The 15261-nt window shown below is 47.2% G+C and overlaps 1 protein-coding gene across 2 annotated transcripts; it reads left to right on the forward strand.

Moving 5' to 3' along the window:
- Positions 1-360: 360 nt before the first annotated feature.
- On the forward strand, positions 361-14791 carry RAB14 (RAB14, member RAS oncogene family). 2 transcript variants are annotated; one of them, XM_053996311.1, is made up of 9 exons: positions 361-538; positions 1907-2032; positions 7353-7411; positions 8286-8339; positions 9739-9916; positions 10957-11023; positions 11797-11884; positions 12199-12229; positions 12856-14791. In XM_053996311.1, the coding sequence occupies exons 3-9, from the start codon at positions 7360-7362 to the stop codon at positions 13031-13033; spliced, it is 648 nt and encodes a 215-aa protein (XP_053852286.1). In that variant the 5' UTR covers positions 361-538; positions 1907-2032; positions 7353-7359; the 3' UTR covers positions 13034-14791. The 2 variants fall into 2 exon arrangements, with proteins under 2 accessions (XP_053852286.1, XP_053852285.1); XM_053996310.1 differs by lacking the exon at positions 1907-2032.
- The last annotated feature ends 470 nt before the right edge of the window (positions 14792-15261 follow it).

Below are 15261 nucleotides of genomic sequence, written 5' to 3' on the forward strand. Positions count from 1 at the left end.
GGTGCTGGACACTGCGACAGCCCCGTACCTGCGCCGGGCCGTTCCGTTCTCAGCATTTCTCGGCGAGCTGAGGCTTGCAGGGCGGCTCGCTGTTGCTTTCCGTGCCGTTTTCCCCGAGAGCAGCGCGGAAATCCGGGATTTTCCACAGCCCCGCTCCGCCCTGAGGCGCCGCCGCCGCTCCTCCGCCTGAGGGCGCGCGCTCCCGCCACGCCCCGCCCCGCCCCGGCCCCGCCCCGAGAGGCCCCGCCCCTGGCGCCGGCGCGGTGGGCGGGGCCCCGCCGGGCAGCGGCCGCCGTGATTGGCTGCGCCGCGGCGCCCTCGCGCCCACTCTTTGTGCGGCCCCCGGCGCCCGTCGAGAGTGGGAGGGGAAACCCCGTGCGAGGGGCGCCGCCATCTTGGCTGCGGGGGTGATGGGGGCGCAGCGGAGCCGCGTCTGAGGCAGCGGAGCGAGCCCGGACCGAGCCGAGCCACAAGCCCGCGGGGCACCGGGCACCGCCCGCACAGCCGCGCTGCACAGCTCCCTGAGCCCCGAGCACAGGTACGGGGGGGCCGGCAGGGCCGCCCGCCCGGCCGGGCCTGCAGCGCCAGGCCCCGCGCCGGGGCTCCGCCGGGCCGGGCCGGGCCGGGCCGGGCGGACCGGGGCGGGTCCCGGTCGGCGGCGCTCCGTGCCGGTGCCGCCCCGAGCCGCGGGCCCGCAGGGCGCCGTGCGGCCCCGAGGGCGCTGCGGGCGGGCCCCGGGGCCGGCAGGGAGGGGAAGGGGCGGCCGGGCCGAGCGGGTGAGGCTGCGGGCAGGACTAGGCCGCTTCGCTCTGTGTCACCGCCGCCTCCCGCTGCTCCTCGGCACCGCACAGTCGGCAACGCCACCAGCAAACAGCCGGCCACAGGCGATATTTTTATATGTGTGTTTTTATATCTCCCCCTTACGAGCTGTTGCAGTTGCACGTAGGGTGTGTATGTGTATATTGCGCCGTATATGTGGCCGATGTGCAGCGTTATCTCTGCTTTTGTTATATTGACCTGTGCCGTCATGAACTTTGACAGAAAAATAACTTTGAGGCTTGAGGGAAAAGCCACTTCCTATTTGAGAAAGCAGCGAAAGTATTCTAGACTGGTTTGGGTTTTTTTTTTTTTTTTGTCAAAGCTTATTGAAGCTAAAGAGAAATTATTTTCGTTCTCTTAATTGTTTATTGCCTGTTTGCAGCACACTAAGTATCCACAACATGTGTTTTGGTAGCTTTGTCTTGAATTGGAGTTGTGCTGAATTATCCTTGCACTAAAACCAGCGAGAGGTGGTGTCTGCACTGGAGGTTACTCGCTGTGGCTTTTGCTCTGAAGCAGGGTAGGTCTGTGTGGGGATGTTTTTCAGAGGTGACAGAGCCCCTTAGTGAACAGCATTCCCTCAGGTTGGCTGCATCCTAAACCCCGAGTCACCACATCTTTTACAGATGTTATCCTCTGGAAGGTGTTGCCTGGCATTGATTCCTGTCCTGGTTTGGACTGAGGGGCCCTTGTGCTTGGGCAGTACTTGCTGATGGGAAGAAAATACCTTGGGCAGTTTAATTACTAAATGTCACAATTTAATATGGTTTATAAAGGAATTTGCTTGCTTCCTGTAGGGATTTGAAAATGTCATAGGTCTGAGTGCAAGGAAGAAGTTCCTCTTTTCCATTTTATGAGTAACAAAAAGAATGAGGAGTTCTTAGGAAGGACAGCAGTTTGGAAACAAACCTGTTCTACTGGAGTTACTGGGATGTAAAATGTAAATAATACTTTAAAACTACCTGCTCTCCTGGGCATCTAATGAAACCTGGTTAAGATTGATTCTCATTTTGCTGAATCTTCCTGAAACAGGAGGTAGCTCTTAGTTAATATTTACCTAAAATGTCTGTGACTTGTGTTTTCCTAGGTGGTGGCTCCAGAGTGTTCTGATTTGTTGGAATGACAGAAAACTCTTCTGGTTTTGTATATGCTGCCCCAAACTTACTGGTGTCTCTGGACCTCGGTTCTCCTGCTGTGAACAGACACACAACAGGTTGGAGTGTTCTGTAGGAAGAGGAGAGTAGGATAAGTGAGGAAATAGAAGTGGATAAAGGGTGGCTGAGGGGAGGGCCATGGCAGAAGGGGCTCGAGCTGATGAGGACAGGTAGGCAGTGATGAGTTCAGCTCTGCTGCTGGGGTGTGGTTAGGGAGAATTGAGGTGTGCACGTATAAATGCAGGAAGTTTAGGAAGCAAAGTGGAGTAACTTAATGAAGCAGGATGTGAAACCAGTAGAAGGATAACCAGGACAACGTGGGTGTGACTGGAGAGCTGGTGAGGAAAGTCAGAAAGTGAAGGTAGTGTGTTATGTAGCTTGGATTTTAAAAGAAAAATGAAGTTCTCCTGGAGGAAGAAGTGAAGGCCTGTGAATCCTAGGCCTCAGGCTGGGTTGAGTGTTTGACATGGTTAGGGAACATTTATCAAATGCATTTCTTCAAGAACAGCCTGGAAAGGGCTCTGCAGGGCTGCAGTCTGAGCCCCAGAGCCTGCAGGCCTCGTGTGCTGCTGGAGGTGGGAATAGTAAGGAAATGCAAAGTGATCCTGGACAGCAGCTCCCAGAGGCTGCTGGGTGAACAGAGATCAGCTCAGCCAAATTTCCTGTCTTGTGCTGATTGGATGCTTTGGTGAAATCCAGGTGGGGGAAGCAAGGGAGGATGACTCTGGAAGAGCTGAGGGATGAGTAAAGAACTGGCCAGCACCAAGTGATGTTGTCAGACAGGTGTGAAGGCTGCAGCAGGCTCTGAGACTCCTCAGGAATCAGGCTCAGCAGGGCTTTGTAAAGCCAAGCCTGCAAAAATGAATAAATAAGCAGAGCAGGGTGGCTGCAGAACATCATCTTAAAGAGAGCTGAGATGTTGATGTGGTTTAGGAAGACCTGAATGTCCTTGCTGTGTGAAAGGCAGAGAACCACAGTGGAATTTAATTGTAGCAGACCTCATAGACTGCTGTGGACAGCAGACCTATGGGAATTCAGTGCTTGGGTGAATGAATTGATAACAGAACTGTTATTGCCTTCAGTGTGCTGTGATCTGACAGGTGACCATAACTGAAGCACTCACAGACTCTTTCTGCTAGCCTGCTGAAGTGAGGTACCAGTTGAACCACATTGTTCTGCGTGCTTGACAAAAGTCCTTATCAGGGGAAAAGTGCAATTAGGAAATGAAACAATTCTACCTCTCTCCAGCTCCTCCCCCTTACCAATCTTATTGTTGTCTGTTCATTAACATCCAAGTAATCTGCAGCTTCAACTGTGAGAGCTTTTACTACTGCACATCCTTGGAGAACACCTGGCTGCCCAGATGGACTACAAAATACCTTTTGCTTCAGAGTAGCTACCCTGTGGTTCCCTGGCTGCAGAGTGCTGTGCTTTGCAGGGAACCAGTAACAACTGGGCAGTGCTGAGTTTGAAGGTGGTGGTTTTTTCCCCAGCTCTCATCCCTGCACATGGACCATCCAGCAGCTGGTGGTATGAACCACAGCAGTGTTTAATAAACCCTCTGCATGCAGGTTCTGGTCTCCTTTCATAACACACCTGCTTCTTGGTGAGCATAAAGATACTAAATTTCTTATTGTAAATGATATCCAGTGAAGAGTTAAAACTGTGTCCTTGAACTGGAAGGAACTGCACAGGTCTCACAAAGGCTGCTATGAATCTGATATTTACAGTTATGTTACTGATAAAGAATGTTATAGCAGTGTGCTCAGAACAATCTTATCTCAGGAAGTACAGATGTAGCTGATACTTGAAATAAGGCTTCAGTGAGATTTCTAAATATCTGTGTAGTGCTTGTTGATTAGAGGAGATGTAGATGTACTGGTGTCTCATTAAGGTCATCTTTAACTTTATTTTTTAAAAAATCCTCTAAGAAGTTGATATATGGGAAATAGATTTGGTGACACTGCTCACTGCAGAATTTCCAGTCTTAACGTAATACAGAAATGAATTGTATAGGCTTTGAAATGAGCATAAATGTGTGCTCAGTGAGATCCTCTGGCCAGTGGCCATCCTGCAGTAATGCTCTGGGCTCCAGGGCAGCCTTACCTGGGAGGAGGGAGCCAAGGCTGAGCTGGCAGCCTTTCCCAGATGGCAGGTAGGCCAAGCTCCCAGACTAAACTTCTGCTTTCTGTTAGCAGTAAACTCATGGCTGGTTAACTTTGATGGCACAGCGCACAGTGCCAGCAGTGGCTGAGGCTGAGCTGTGGATATTTATGGGCAACTTTCTCAGCCCTGCAGTTCTTGCTCTCCCAGGAGGAAATCCCCATCCCCCCTGTTGGAATTACGGAGATTCACGTGTCTGGAACAGAGAGGGTGGAGGCAGAACGAGTTCCTACAGAGGGGTGATGCCTATCAAGGCATCAACCCCTTGCATTGACATGTAGCTGATAGTTTAGAATTTACTGACCCCTCTTGTGCCCTGTTCTTGTCTGGACTTCCTTCTTTCATCTGCAGTAAATGCTGAGGTGGTCAGTTTTCCAAGGCTGAATTCTCAGCAGGGTTTCTGTGTTCAGTTTGTGTTTTTTTTTTTTTTTTTCCTCCTTCAGCACAGAGTCCTTGTGGAATATCACTTCTGTTCCAAGATCAGTACAGCATGAATTCCTGCTAATCCTTATTGGAATTTGAGTGTTTAAAAGTTTATTTGTTTGTTTTAGTATTGCTTGGGTTTTTATTTGATTTTTTTATTTAAAGGAATCATCTGTTCCCCAGAAAATATTCCTGACCTTTACTAATGGTTTGGAGTATTTCAGAAGCTTTCCTGTAATGTGACCCTTGGAATAAATGTAATACCAGTAGTTTTTTGTATTGAAATAGCATAGTTAAGACTTTTTTACTTAGAGGGCATAATGAAAATGGGCATATCTCAGCAAGCAGAAACAGTCTGACAATCAGAGCTGTATATTTAGCAATGAAGATCTAGTTGAGACGCGCTTCAAATTCAGTTTGTGACAGAGACTGCACTGAGTTCCTGGTCTGTTCATGCTTTAAATAAAGTCCTCCTCACTTCCCAGACTTGGAAAGCAGGATCATTTCCCTCCTGGTTGGAACAGCAGAGCAGTACAACATTGTTTACCACACAGTGATATCCTCAAGTCATGTGCTCAGAAACATGAAACTTCCTTGTGTTTGGGAGTACTTGGCATTCCTTGGCCTCCTGGTCTTGGGAGGAAGAGAGGGCACGCAGGCTTCTGCAGATTTCATAGCCACACAGGTGGCTGGTTCCCTGTCTTGGAGTTCACGGTGCTGGTTGGTTTGGTTGGGTTTTTTAACAGCATAAGTTACTGGATATTTCCATCCTCAGAATGCACAGGAGATCTTTGGTGCATATTGGTGCTCTTGGTGTCTTGTGGCTGTAACACTCAGCTGTTCTCTGTGGAAAACAGGGCACTTCCCGCTCTCCTCCTGAAGTACTTGCATGTATGAATCAGTTGGTTCAAGCTTTCTTTTATACTTCCAGTTGCCTCAAGGACCCCAGTTTAGCCCTGTGTGCCATCAAATGGAGCTCAGCTGTGAGCATGGTGCTCCTGCCCTGCCCAGAAAGGAGGTGGCAGGTGAAGGGTCCTGCAGGAACGTGTCCTTTGTGTGCCAAATTTACTGTGCTGGGACATGCTGGAGAAGAAAAAGAACATAATGTGTGAAGATGTTCAGGAAACTTGAAGGACTGGATGTTTCCACAGTGACACATTCCTTTGCAACTCAATATGGAGCAGTGACTTGTCTTTATTTACTGCTGTTGAAAATAACCCGTGCACTTGTTGAAGCTGGTACTGTAATTCTGGAATCTTCCAGGAAATAAGGCAGTAAAGCTGCTGGCTTGCTTGGTGAATTAGTGTCCAAAACTGTCACTTTATTTCCTATCTTGGAATAAACCTGGTTTAGTAGAACCGTGTGTGTCTCTAGGATTTAGCAGAGGTGCTTTGTGTTCTGCTTGGGACAGAAGGACCGAGTGTTTCCATCTCCTGAGCCAGGCCTGGAGGGAAGACGAGGTGCAGAGCAGTGCCTGGCACTCAGTAAACCCTTCTTAGCTGCTCTGGGAGTTGTTCCCCTCCCAGGTCTAGATAAGCATGTTTGCCTCAAATCTCAGTGCTGGGAAGCAGAGGCTGCTGGCTCTGTGCTGGGAATGAGATTTGTTCATCTTTCTTACGACTGCAGTTCAGTGAGAGGGATTAATTGTGCTGCAAGGAACACTGCTTTGCTTTTGAGAAAGTCCCAGGCCTAGGAAGCTTTCCTCTGTTTGTATTTCTTTCCAGTATTGGTTTCATTTGTCATGTGAATGACACATGACCTAATGAAAATCTTTCTAGGCTCCAGCAGTGTTCCTTGTAAGGAGTACCATGTGTTTGTAATGGCTGGCTATCTGCCCTGCAGGAGCAGCAAGGGAAGTGCTGAATTCCTGCTAGAAATTTTCCACTTGCTTAACTGATCAGTGGATCCAGTTTAACTTAAAGCTGGGACCAAAGCAGGCATTTCCCATCTTTAATGTTACCTGCCAACATCTGGCCCTTACAGAAGTGTAATCCTGGCTAGGTGGTGTGTTAATTAGCAAGTCAGCTTTTACTCCTTGCAGATTTAGACAGCCGAAGCCAGTTCTAATTCCCGCTACATTTAGGAAAATTCTAGAATGTTAGAAGTATTTTGGCTGCTTTTAAAAAAGAGAAACTGCTCAGCAGCCTTGCTGTAGCACTGCTGTGCTGACAAAGCCACAGAGATGTTAACCAACTTCCTGAACATCCGATTTGTGGCTTGCAGCGCTTTTCCACCATGGACAAGCAGCACCCCAGGCCCCAGTTAAGGCTACTACAGCATTCTTTTAAATCTTAGCTGTTTGCTGCAAGCTGCACTGCTTCCTTTGTTGCTGTTGCAAGTCTCAGAAGTGTGAGGTAATAGTTCCAACTTGCTGGTTTTGTTAAATCTCTTCACATTTTGTGCTGGAGTCAGATTTTCTTTTTGGTTGATACATCGGCTCTTTGGCGGGTGAGTGCTGGTCTGGCAGTGACTGTGCAGAGCAAGGAGGGACTGAGCTTTTCAACAGCTTTCAGTCCTTCTGGATAAAATTGATTATCAGTACTACCCCAGAGTGTGTTTCTGCTTGGAGGCCTCACTGACAGGGGCTCAGAGCAAACTGTGGGAACTTTGCTGGCTGGCTGTGCCACTAATTCAGTGACTGGGGAACGACACAGATTTGAACTGTGAATGAAAGGGTGGTTGTGGGAGAGAGGAAGAGTAAGGGTTTTTTTGTTTATATGAACTAAACTGGATTATTTGGGTCGCCTTGAGGGAACAAGTATCAGTTCTGACATGTTCTGTTTTTTATTTTAGTGCCACAATGGCAACTGCACCTTACAACTATTCCTACATCTTTAAGTACATCATTATTGGTAAGTACCAGTGGGCTCCCACCTGTGTGCGTTCTGTGTGGATACATGAGAATGGTTGGCTGTGCCAAGCTGCTTTCAGTTCGTGCTTGTCCCACCTCAGTCCCCACAGGTCACCACAATTCTCTGCAGCTTTAGCATTTACTGCAGCATTTTGCATCATTAATCTCAAAGGTTTTAGAATTTATGTTGAAGGCATGAGTGCTGATTGGAAACCATTGCATGAGGCTCATAAACCTCTGTCAGGCTGTATTTTTGTGTTTAAATGTTGCTTTTAGCTGCAGCTTCCTTGCCTGCTTAGTCAGGGACTCTAAGGGATTGCATTTATTGCTGTCCTGGAAGAACTGGTTTTGCTGTTAATTGTTTAATTGTTAATGACCTTGTGTAGGTGTAAATGCTCTGCAGGTTTATAAGTCAGGCTGCTGTGACAGCCTCAGCCTCTGGAAAAGTTGGTTCTTAAAAAATCTTGCTGTGTCTCACTCCTGGCATTGTGCAAGAGGATCAGTGGAAATAAAGCAATTTCTTGAGGTGTTCTGCATGGTTGTCAGTATTTTTGATGTTCTTACCACAGTAAGTCAGGAGCAAGCACCAAGTATATTTTACGTTTCAGTTTCTTCAGCTGTACTTTTTAGAACCTTGTGAAATACAATTATAAAATCAGTCATACAAATTAGCTATTTCCTGAGTGTTCTGCTCTTGCTTGCAAGCTGTACCTGTAACCAAAGCTTTAGTGGCAAGTTGATAAATTCAAGGATATAGCCAGGGATAGAACACTGCCCATCTGACCTGGGAAATGAATGTCTCTGTACCATTTGTTGTGTGGGAGGAAGAAAATGTGCCTGTTGCAACAATGATTTAACTATTCTTTCTGTAACAGGGGACATGGGTGTAGGAAAGTCCTGTTTGCTTCATCAATTCACAGAAAAGAAGTGTGAGTATTTCAGTTCATGGTATTTATTCTAACTGGCGTTTTCATCCCTTTTCCCTGCCTGTTTCCATCATGCATGAGCTCGATTTGGTGTCTGTCTTACTCTCCATGAGTTTGGATTGTACTGGGTCCCATTTTTGGTTTGACTTCAGCAGATGCAGAAACAAATATTGATGTAGTTATGGCAAAACCTGCTCCAGCCAATCCTGCCTGTGAGGAGTGGGAAAACTGGATCTGATTTTACAGCTTTTCTGTGGATTTTGATATGGACAAAGAAATTTCTTGTCTGAGCGTTGCATGTTTTCAATATTGGTGTAGCTTGATCACAAGCAGTTGGAGTTTTTAGTGCTGTTAAGGAGTTCAAAAGGAAAAAAAGGGAATTATTTTGCTTTGAGTCCTTCTTTGCACCCTTAAGCAGCCCTGCAGGACACTTGGCCTGCCCTGGGTGATGGTTTAGGGCTTGCTGCAGTCTCTCTCAGCTGAAACATTGTCTCGTGTTGTAGCATCAGTAATTAAGAATTAGCTTCAGTTTCTCCTGTGTGTGTTGCATTGGGGTTTGCAGCAGCTGTTACCTCACTCAGTGAGTAAGTCTGGAGGTATTTCTCAGTACTGACATCACCATGTGCTACTTGAGATGTGGTAACAAGTGGGTAGGAGCTGCAGTTAAAATATTTGTTTTCCAGTAGAAATAGGAACTTCTGACATGTGCCATTTTGCACATGCTCAAACTGTCCATGAGGAGAATGTTCTGCCAGCACCAAGCCAAAGCAGTACAACCAAACTAACGTGCCAAACACCTCTGCTGTGAGACTGCCCCTAACTCTAGGTAGCCTGAGTAGGTCCTCATCCTGTCTGTATTGTCTTGATCTTCCTCAAAGATGAGCTCATTAACATAAGTTTATCATAACTAGAAAGATGCCTTTTTGGATTTGATTTGGTGTGTTTGTAGCTACTTATGAAACTGGCATTTTCTTGGACAGTCGTGCTATTGCCCTGTCTGAAACAACTTGGGTGTTTGTTTTTGAAGATGTGACAGACTTTTTAACTGCATCTTTCTTGGTAATTCCCTAAGAATTATCTTTTCCTACTGCATTAAAATAGTTAACCTTCTGCAAGGATAGACTGGGAGTCAGCTGACTTGGTACCTTCTGATATGTATGACCAAAGAGCAGCAGAGAAGGCAAGGAATTCTATAACTGTTTTTAAAACTAACAGCAGCTCAGGAAATACAGCATTTTATTTCTGGTTAAGTGATGCAGTTTGGGAACTGTAGCTATAAAAATGCTTTTTTAGAAACTGAAAGTCTAGTAAAGACAACTGAAAACTTGTGATAGTCATACTTTTGCAGCAAGGAAACCTTGTCCTAGGAAGATCTGATCTTTGCTCTTATTTTTCATGACAGTTATGGCAGACTGTCCCCACACAATTGGTGTTGAATTTGGCACAAGAATAATTGAAGTTAGTGGCCAAAAAATTAAACTACAGATTTGGGATACAGCAGGACAAGAGAGATTCAGGGCTGTCACACGAAGCTACTACAGAGGAGCAGCAGGAGCTCTCATGGTCTACGACATCACCAGGTAAGGGCAGCAGAGCTCTGGGTGTGCTGCTGAGGTTGGGATGCTCAGCCCTGGAGGTACTGTCTGGTCTGTCCCCTTGGCTCAGAGGCTCTGTGTGTGTCTGGATGAGCAGCATCCTGCTGTGCATGCCTGCCACACCTTACCTAAATACCCCCGTGGTTAAAGAGCTGCAGATGAGACACAGGGAATCATGTGAGCGGCTTGTCTTGGAAAGTCTTGATGCTGCTGAGCCTGAGGAATATGCATTTCAGCCTGTGTTGAAGTTGTTTTAAAGAACTGGCTTTGCCCTTAGAATCTGCTCTTCAGCACGTGGCTGTTGCTGCTGTGGAGGCAGTGGCAGTGCTGCTCACCTGGCAGGGGTGTCCTCAGTGGGCCCAGCAGAGCACGGCGGTGCCGCAGTGAACGTGCAGAGCTGCCCGTGGTGTGTGTGGGGAGAGAGCCTGGCCTCAGCCTGACCCTGGGCCTCTTCCCCAGCAGCCTGGCACTGCACAGCAGCCATCCTGCCTTCCTCTAGAGGTTACAGCTAAAGATGCTGCTCAAGCAATAGTGCATCAGATGCAAGGTGAAATACTTTTGCTTTCACATATCTCTCATCTTCTTCTGGGGCTGTTCTTCAGGCACCTCTTTGTTTTTTCTTGCATATGTAGGTGTATTTCCTGCTTGTGTAAATCTTGAGTAAAACATGACCTTCTGCAGTTTGTTACTGGTGTGCTGTTCTGCTGCACTGTGTGCTGTAAGGGTATTTGACAGGAAACCCTTTAATGTGTTCTGTTGAAAACAGCACCAGCCTTGTCGGTGTGCAGAGCTGTGTGCTAGCAGTGGGAATTGGTCTGGCTTTCCACTGGCAGTGTAAGAGCTGCTCCAAGGGTTTAAAGTTGACTTGGATTTGTAGTCTGAGTCCACACTGCTGCTGTTTGTCTGTCTTGAAGTGGGGAGATCAGCAGGGATGATGGATGTTGCTGTGTTTGGATGCTGACTGTGCTGTTGGCACCTAAATATTTTATAAAATGCTAAAAGTGTCCTCCCTTGATTCTTTGCAGAAGAAGTACGTATAATCACTTAAGCAGCTGGCTGACAGATGCAAGGAACCTCACCAATCCAAATACTGTAAGTTTGACTTCATTTAGCTTAAAAGCAAGATTGCTTCTCCCAAAGCACTGCAGTGGTCTCTGCAAGAACTGCCTGTGTTTTCTGCACTGCTCCTGTCCCCACGTGCAGAGTGCAGTGATTCACTTCCTGATCACAGCTGCAGCAAAAGGGCTTCCTCTAAAAGTCTTCTTGTGCCACTCACCTTTCAGGGTCTGTTTGAAGCAGTTGGAGACAAAATTGGGATGAAATCTGGACCAACCTTGACTTGTGTTACTCCTTCTTGCTTTGTGTCAGTAATGAGGTGAATGCTGTCCTTAGGCTGGAATGTAAATTGCATCTCCAGCAAAAGCTGAGCAGGTTTTGTGGAGGAAGATCCTTCTGGGTCTTTCTGCCCATATCACAGAGCTGTTGTTCTTCAGCCTGTTCCTGAATGCCTCTAAAATACTTTAGCACCAAACTGATGAGAAAACTCTGAAAATTCTGTCTGGATTAGCAGGTGATTAAACAAATACAAGAAGTGGCTCAGGGTACAGTTTTCATGAGTAAAGAGCAGCTTTTTAGGACCTCATCTCATGAGAACACCCTAAAGCCTTGGAAGGTGTCAGCTGGAGATGCTGTTCTTGCTTTCCCAGGGTGGGGAATGCTAGAGCAGAGCTCTCCTGAAGGAGCATGGCTTCTCTAGATAATCTGCTCTTCTATTTCCCTTTGGTTTTTCAGAAAGTCTCGTTAATAATGAAGGTGGCAGTGAAAAGGCTCCTAGGCCCAGACTAACTTTGTCTCTCCTGACCCAGGTGATAATCCTCATAGGAAACAAAGCAGACCTGGAAGCACAGAGGGATGTTACATATGAAGAAGCCAAACAATTTGCTGAAGAAAATGGTGTGTTTTTTTCTCTTGAGCTGGTACTTTCCTACAAGATAGTGATGTTAAAGTGAATCCTCAGCATTGATAGCTGCAGGCTTACATTTCCAGAGTGAGAGAATTGTATGTACAAACTCCTGTGCCCCAGGCAGTCTGATAACTCTGTGTAGTTCTAGAAATCAGCTTGTGTTGATGCCTTGACATAGTCACAAAAGCTTGTTTAGTACTAAAATAGTGTCTTGCATGTAATGGGAAGGTCGTGGTGTGTCTGACTTTGGGCTCTTTATTAAGGTGTGTTGTGCACTGACTGTTAAACCTCTGTCTCTGAACAGGTTTATTGTTCCTTGAAGCAAGTGCAAAAACGTAAGTGACTTTTGCCTGCGGTAACGTTCAGGTTGGTCTGTTTGCTGTGACTTGAAAGTAACTTGGAACTGAGACCTCTGCCTGCATTTCAGGCCAAGACTGGTTGAATTTAAATGAACTGATTTGGATTTCAGGCCTTATTTGAGTGTGGGGTGTGTTCAGTGTGTAAAGGGTTCCTTCCCCCGGCTGTTCAGAGCTGCAGGTTTGGTCTGTAGGCAATGACCAGCCCCTCCAGTAACTGAAGAATTGCTGTGCCATGCTTGGGGCTGGCTGTGTCACTGGGGAGCAGATCTCCACGGCCACCAGGAAATGTGGCTCCCACTGGCACCTGTCACAACAGAACTTTGTAACAAAAACAGGTTCTGATCCATAGCAGCTCCTTTGCCTTTAAGCCTCTGTCAGAATTGTCCTGTGCACGTGGCTCGATGCCTCGGCTCATTTTTGCTCCTCAGTTCTTTGGCACATATTCCTTATTCCTGGCTGGTCCTGATAGGGGTGTTGTGGCCAGGAAGGGCTTGCCCTGTCCTGGGGCTGGGCTGTTGGGCTGAAGAGGAGGGCACAGTGCCTGCACAGCTCCCTCTGGAAGCAGCACTGCAGCACCAGTAACTCCTGCTGCTCTCTTGCAGTGGAGAGAACGTGGAGGACGCGTTCCTGGAGGCTGCCAAGAAAATCTACCAGAACATCCAAGACGGAAGCCTGGACCTGAACGCGGCCGAGTCGGGCGTGCAGCACAAACCGTCAGCCCCGCAGGGGGGGCGGCTAACGAGCGAACCCCAGCCCCAGAGAGAAGGCTGTGGCTGCTAGTGACCCCTCCGTGGCTCCTCCTGACCCCTCACCTCTGGCTCTAGGGAGTGGTGCTTTTGACCGCTTCCCCATCTTCTGTACATCTTACTGGGTTTAATTAAAACTCTGAGACAAGTTTAACACAGTACTAAACTGCTAAACAACTTTAGATGTAATCAGGTTATCAAAGGCAAGTAGAGTAATAAAACCTCTCCTGCATGGTAAATCTAGAAGTTTTTTTTTCCTTGATTGTCCTTGTGATAGTGTCACCGATACATAATTTAAACTGAGCACTGATGCTGGACTCCTGATTTTACACTTTTGCAGGGCTTTGTCTTGTATGGTTTATTTTATGGATCTTTGGCCTTTCTTCCCCACCTCTAACTGTTCGAGCTGTCAGTAGTAAAGGATAAGTTTTTGCTGTGAAATGACTTCCGATGGTAGCGAGGGGCTCTGTAATGATGTGCTTTTGTTGGAAGAATTCCCTGTGGGATGTGCTGGGGTCGGGGTGGCGCAGGGAAGCGATCTGTTCATTCTTGTGCTCAATAGCTTTACGTCATTCTTTTGCCACTTTTATCCTTTACCTTTGTTAACAGAACGTAAATATGTATAAAATTTGAAGGAACTGAGCTAACAGTTAAATACATCCTGTGTATATGATTTTAATGAAGAAAATGATGCCTGGCATTAGAGCAGTGTGTAAGAACCCCCTGTTTGTACAGTCTGAGCTCTCTGTGCCCCTGTGGCAGCGCAGCCCAGCAGGGGCTGCAGCTGCTGGGTGTCACTTGCAGGGTCCCCACGGTGCTGGGGACGCAGCCATTAACACTAGTGGGGTGTGGCTCTCATTCTGCACTGTGCAATGCTCCCCTCTGCACTCAGCAGTGCTCTGCCTGCTTCTCTTTGGCATTCTCGGGCTTCAGCCGTGGCCGGGCTCTCGCACACCTCCTGCTTTTGTACCTGTAACTTTGGGACTGGGCAGAGGCTGAACTGGACAGTTGGAACAACATGTGCTCTCTAGGGATTTTTAACTACTCTTGTATTTTTTAACAGTGCTTTGTGAGGGTTTTTTTTTTTTAAAGGGTTTTCTTCAAGTACATCTTTCCTGGGGTGCCACAGCCTGGTCTGTGTGTGAGGGGGTGTCACATGGTGACCCTGCCTGGGGGGTGTTGCTGCACTAAAGTGGGGTTTTGCTGTGGCTCCTTGTGCAGCTTCACTTGGAAAACATCACAAGGTTTAAAAATGGAAGGGGGTAAGTGCTTAACCACGATGCAATATCCCACTTCAGGCTTACTGCAGCATTTCAAATACAAAGTAGTCTGAAAATCCCTCTCTAGACACTAAAACTCTACAATGTTCAGACTTGTAAGTAACCAGTGGTACCAGAGTATTGTACAGTCAATGTTAAATAAAAGCCAAAACTGGAATGTGCAGACAATAGGATTTGGGTAACTCGTGTGCTGTCCCTTTGTTTGTCTGGTTAGTCCTTTTTTAACTCCTGTTCCTCAGTAGATGGGTATGTTCAAGATCTCCAGCTCCTGCATCCTGCTTAACCCAAGGCTGCACCAGGGTTTGCCCAGGGACCACGACCTGCTGCTGATGTGAAGTCAGTGTTGTAATGACTACAGCTTGTTGAGGTGCAATACCTGTACTCCCAGAGTAAGTTACAGTAGGTCTCATTGTTTCTGTCACAGAAAGGATCTGTTTGGACTGCTGTACTCCTCATTTGATGTAACAATGCTATTAATCTAAATATTTGTAAATAAAGTACCTGTATCTAGATACCTCCCTGCTGTGTGTTACTTGCTCTGGCCTTCTGTGCTGAGGGTGGGACCTCTGAGGAGAGAGAGCTCCTTGGACTGCTGGGATTTGTGCTCAACCTTCACCCTGGGCCTTTCTTGCTACAAATATCACAGGGTTTTCCCAGAGGAATCTGCCAGTGGTTTCCAGAGCTGCTCTCTAAGGGAAGGAGGGCTGGGTGGTGTTTGTTCCCAGTGAACTCTGACAATGGCTGCATAGAAAAATGTTATCTTTAGTGAGGATGAGAAAGGGCAAGACTGAGACTGATGCCAAAGCCCATCCCTGGGAAAGGGTGGGGAGGGCTGGGACAATCCCTGCACAGCCACTGACCTGTGCTGGCCTGTGCCTTGTCCTGCTGCCTGAAGGATTTACAAAGTGCCTTTTCCTCTGCTAAGTAGGGAGTAAGTTGATTGTAATTTTGTTAAGAAGCCATTGTCTGTATCCACCTGGTT

Source organism: Vidua macroura, chromosome 21, assembly GCF_024509145.1.
Source record: "Vidua macroura isolate BioBank_ID:100142 chromosome 21, ASM2450914v1, whole genome shotgun sequence".
Lineage (NCBI taxonomy): Eukaryota > Metazoa > Chordata > Aves > Passeriformes > Viduidae > Vidua > Vidua macroura.

Coding starts and splice junctions, on each gene's coding strand:
- RAB14 (XM_053996311.1), top strand. CDS start 7,360: ATGGCAACTGCACCTTACAACTATTCCTACATCTTTAAGTACATCATT. Junction 7,412..8,285: donor CTTTAAGTACATCATTATTG/GTAAGTACCAGT, acceptor TTTCTGTAACAG/GGGACATGGGTGTAGGAAAG. Junction 11,024..11,796: donor ACCTCACCAATCCAAATACT/GTAAGTTTGACT, acceptor CTCCTGACCCAG/GTGATAATCCTCATAGGAAA.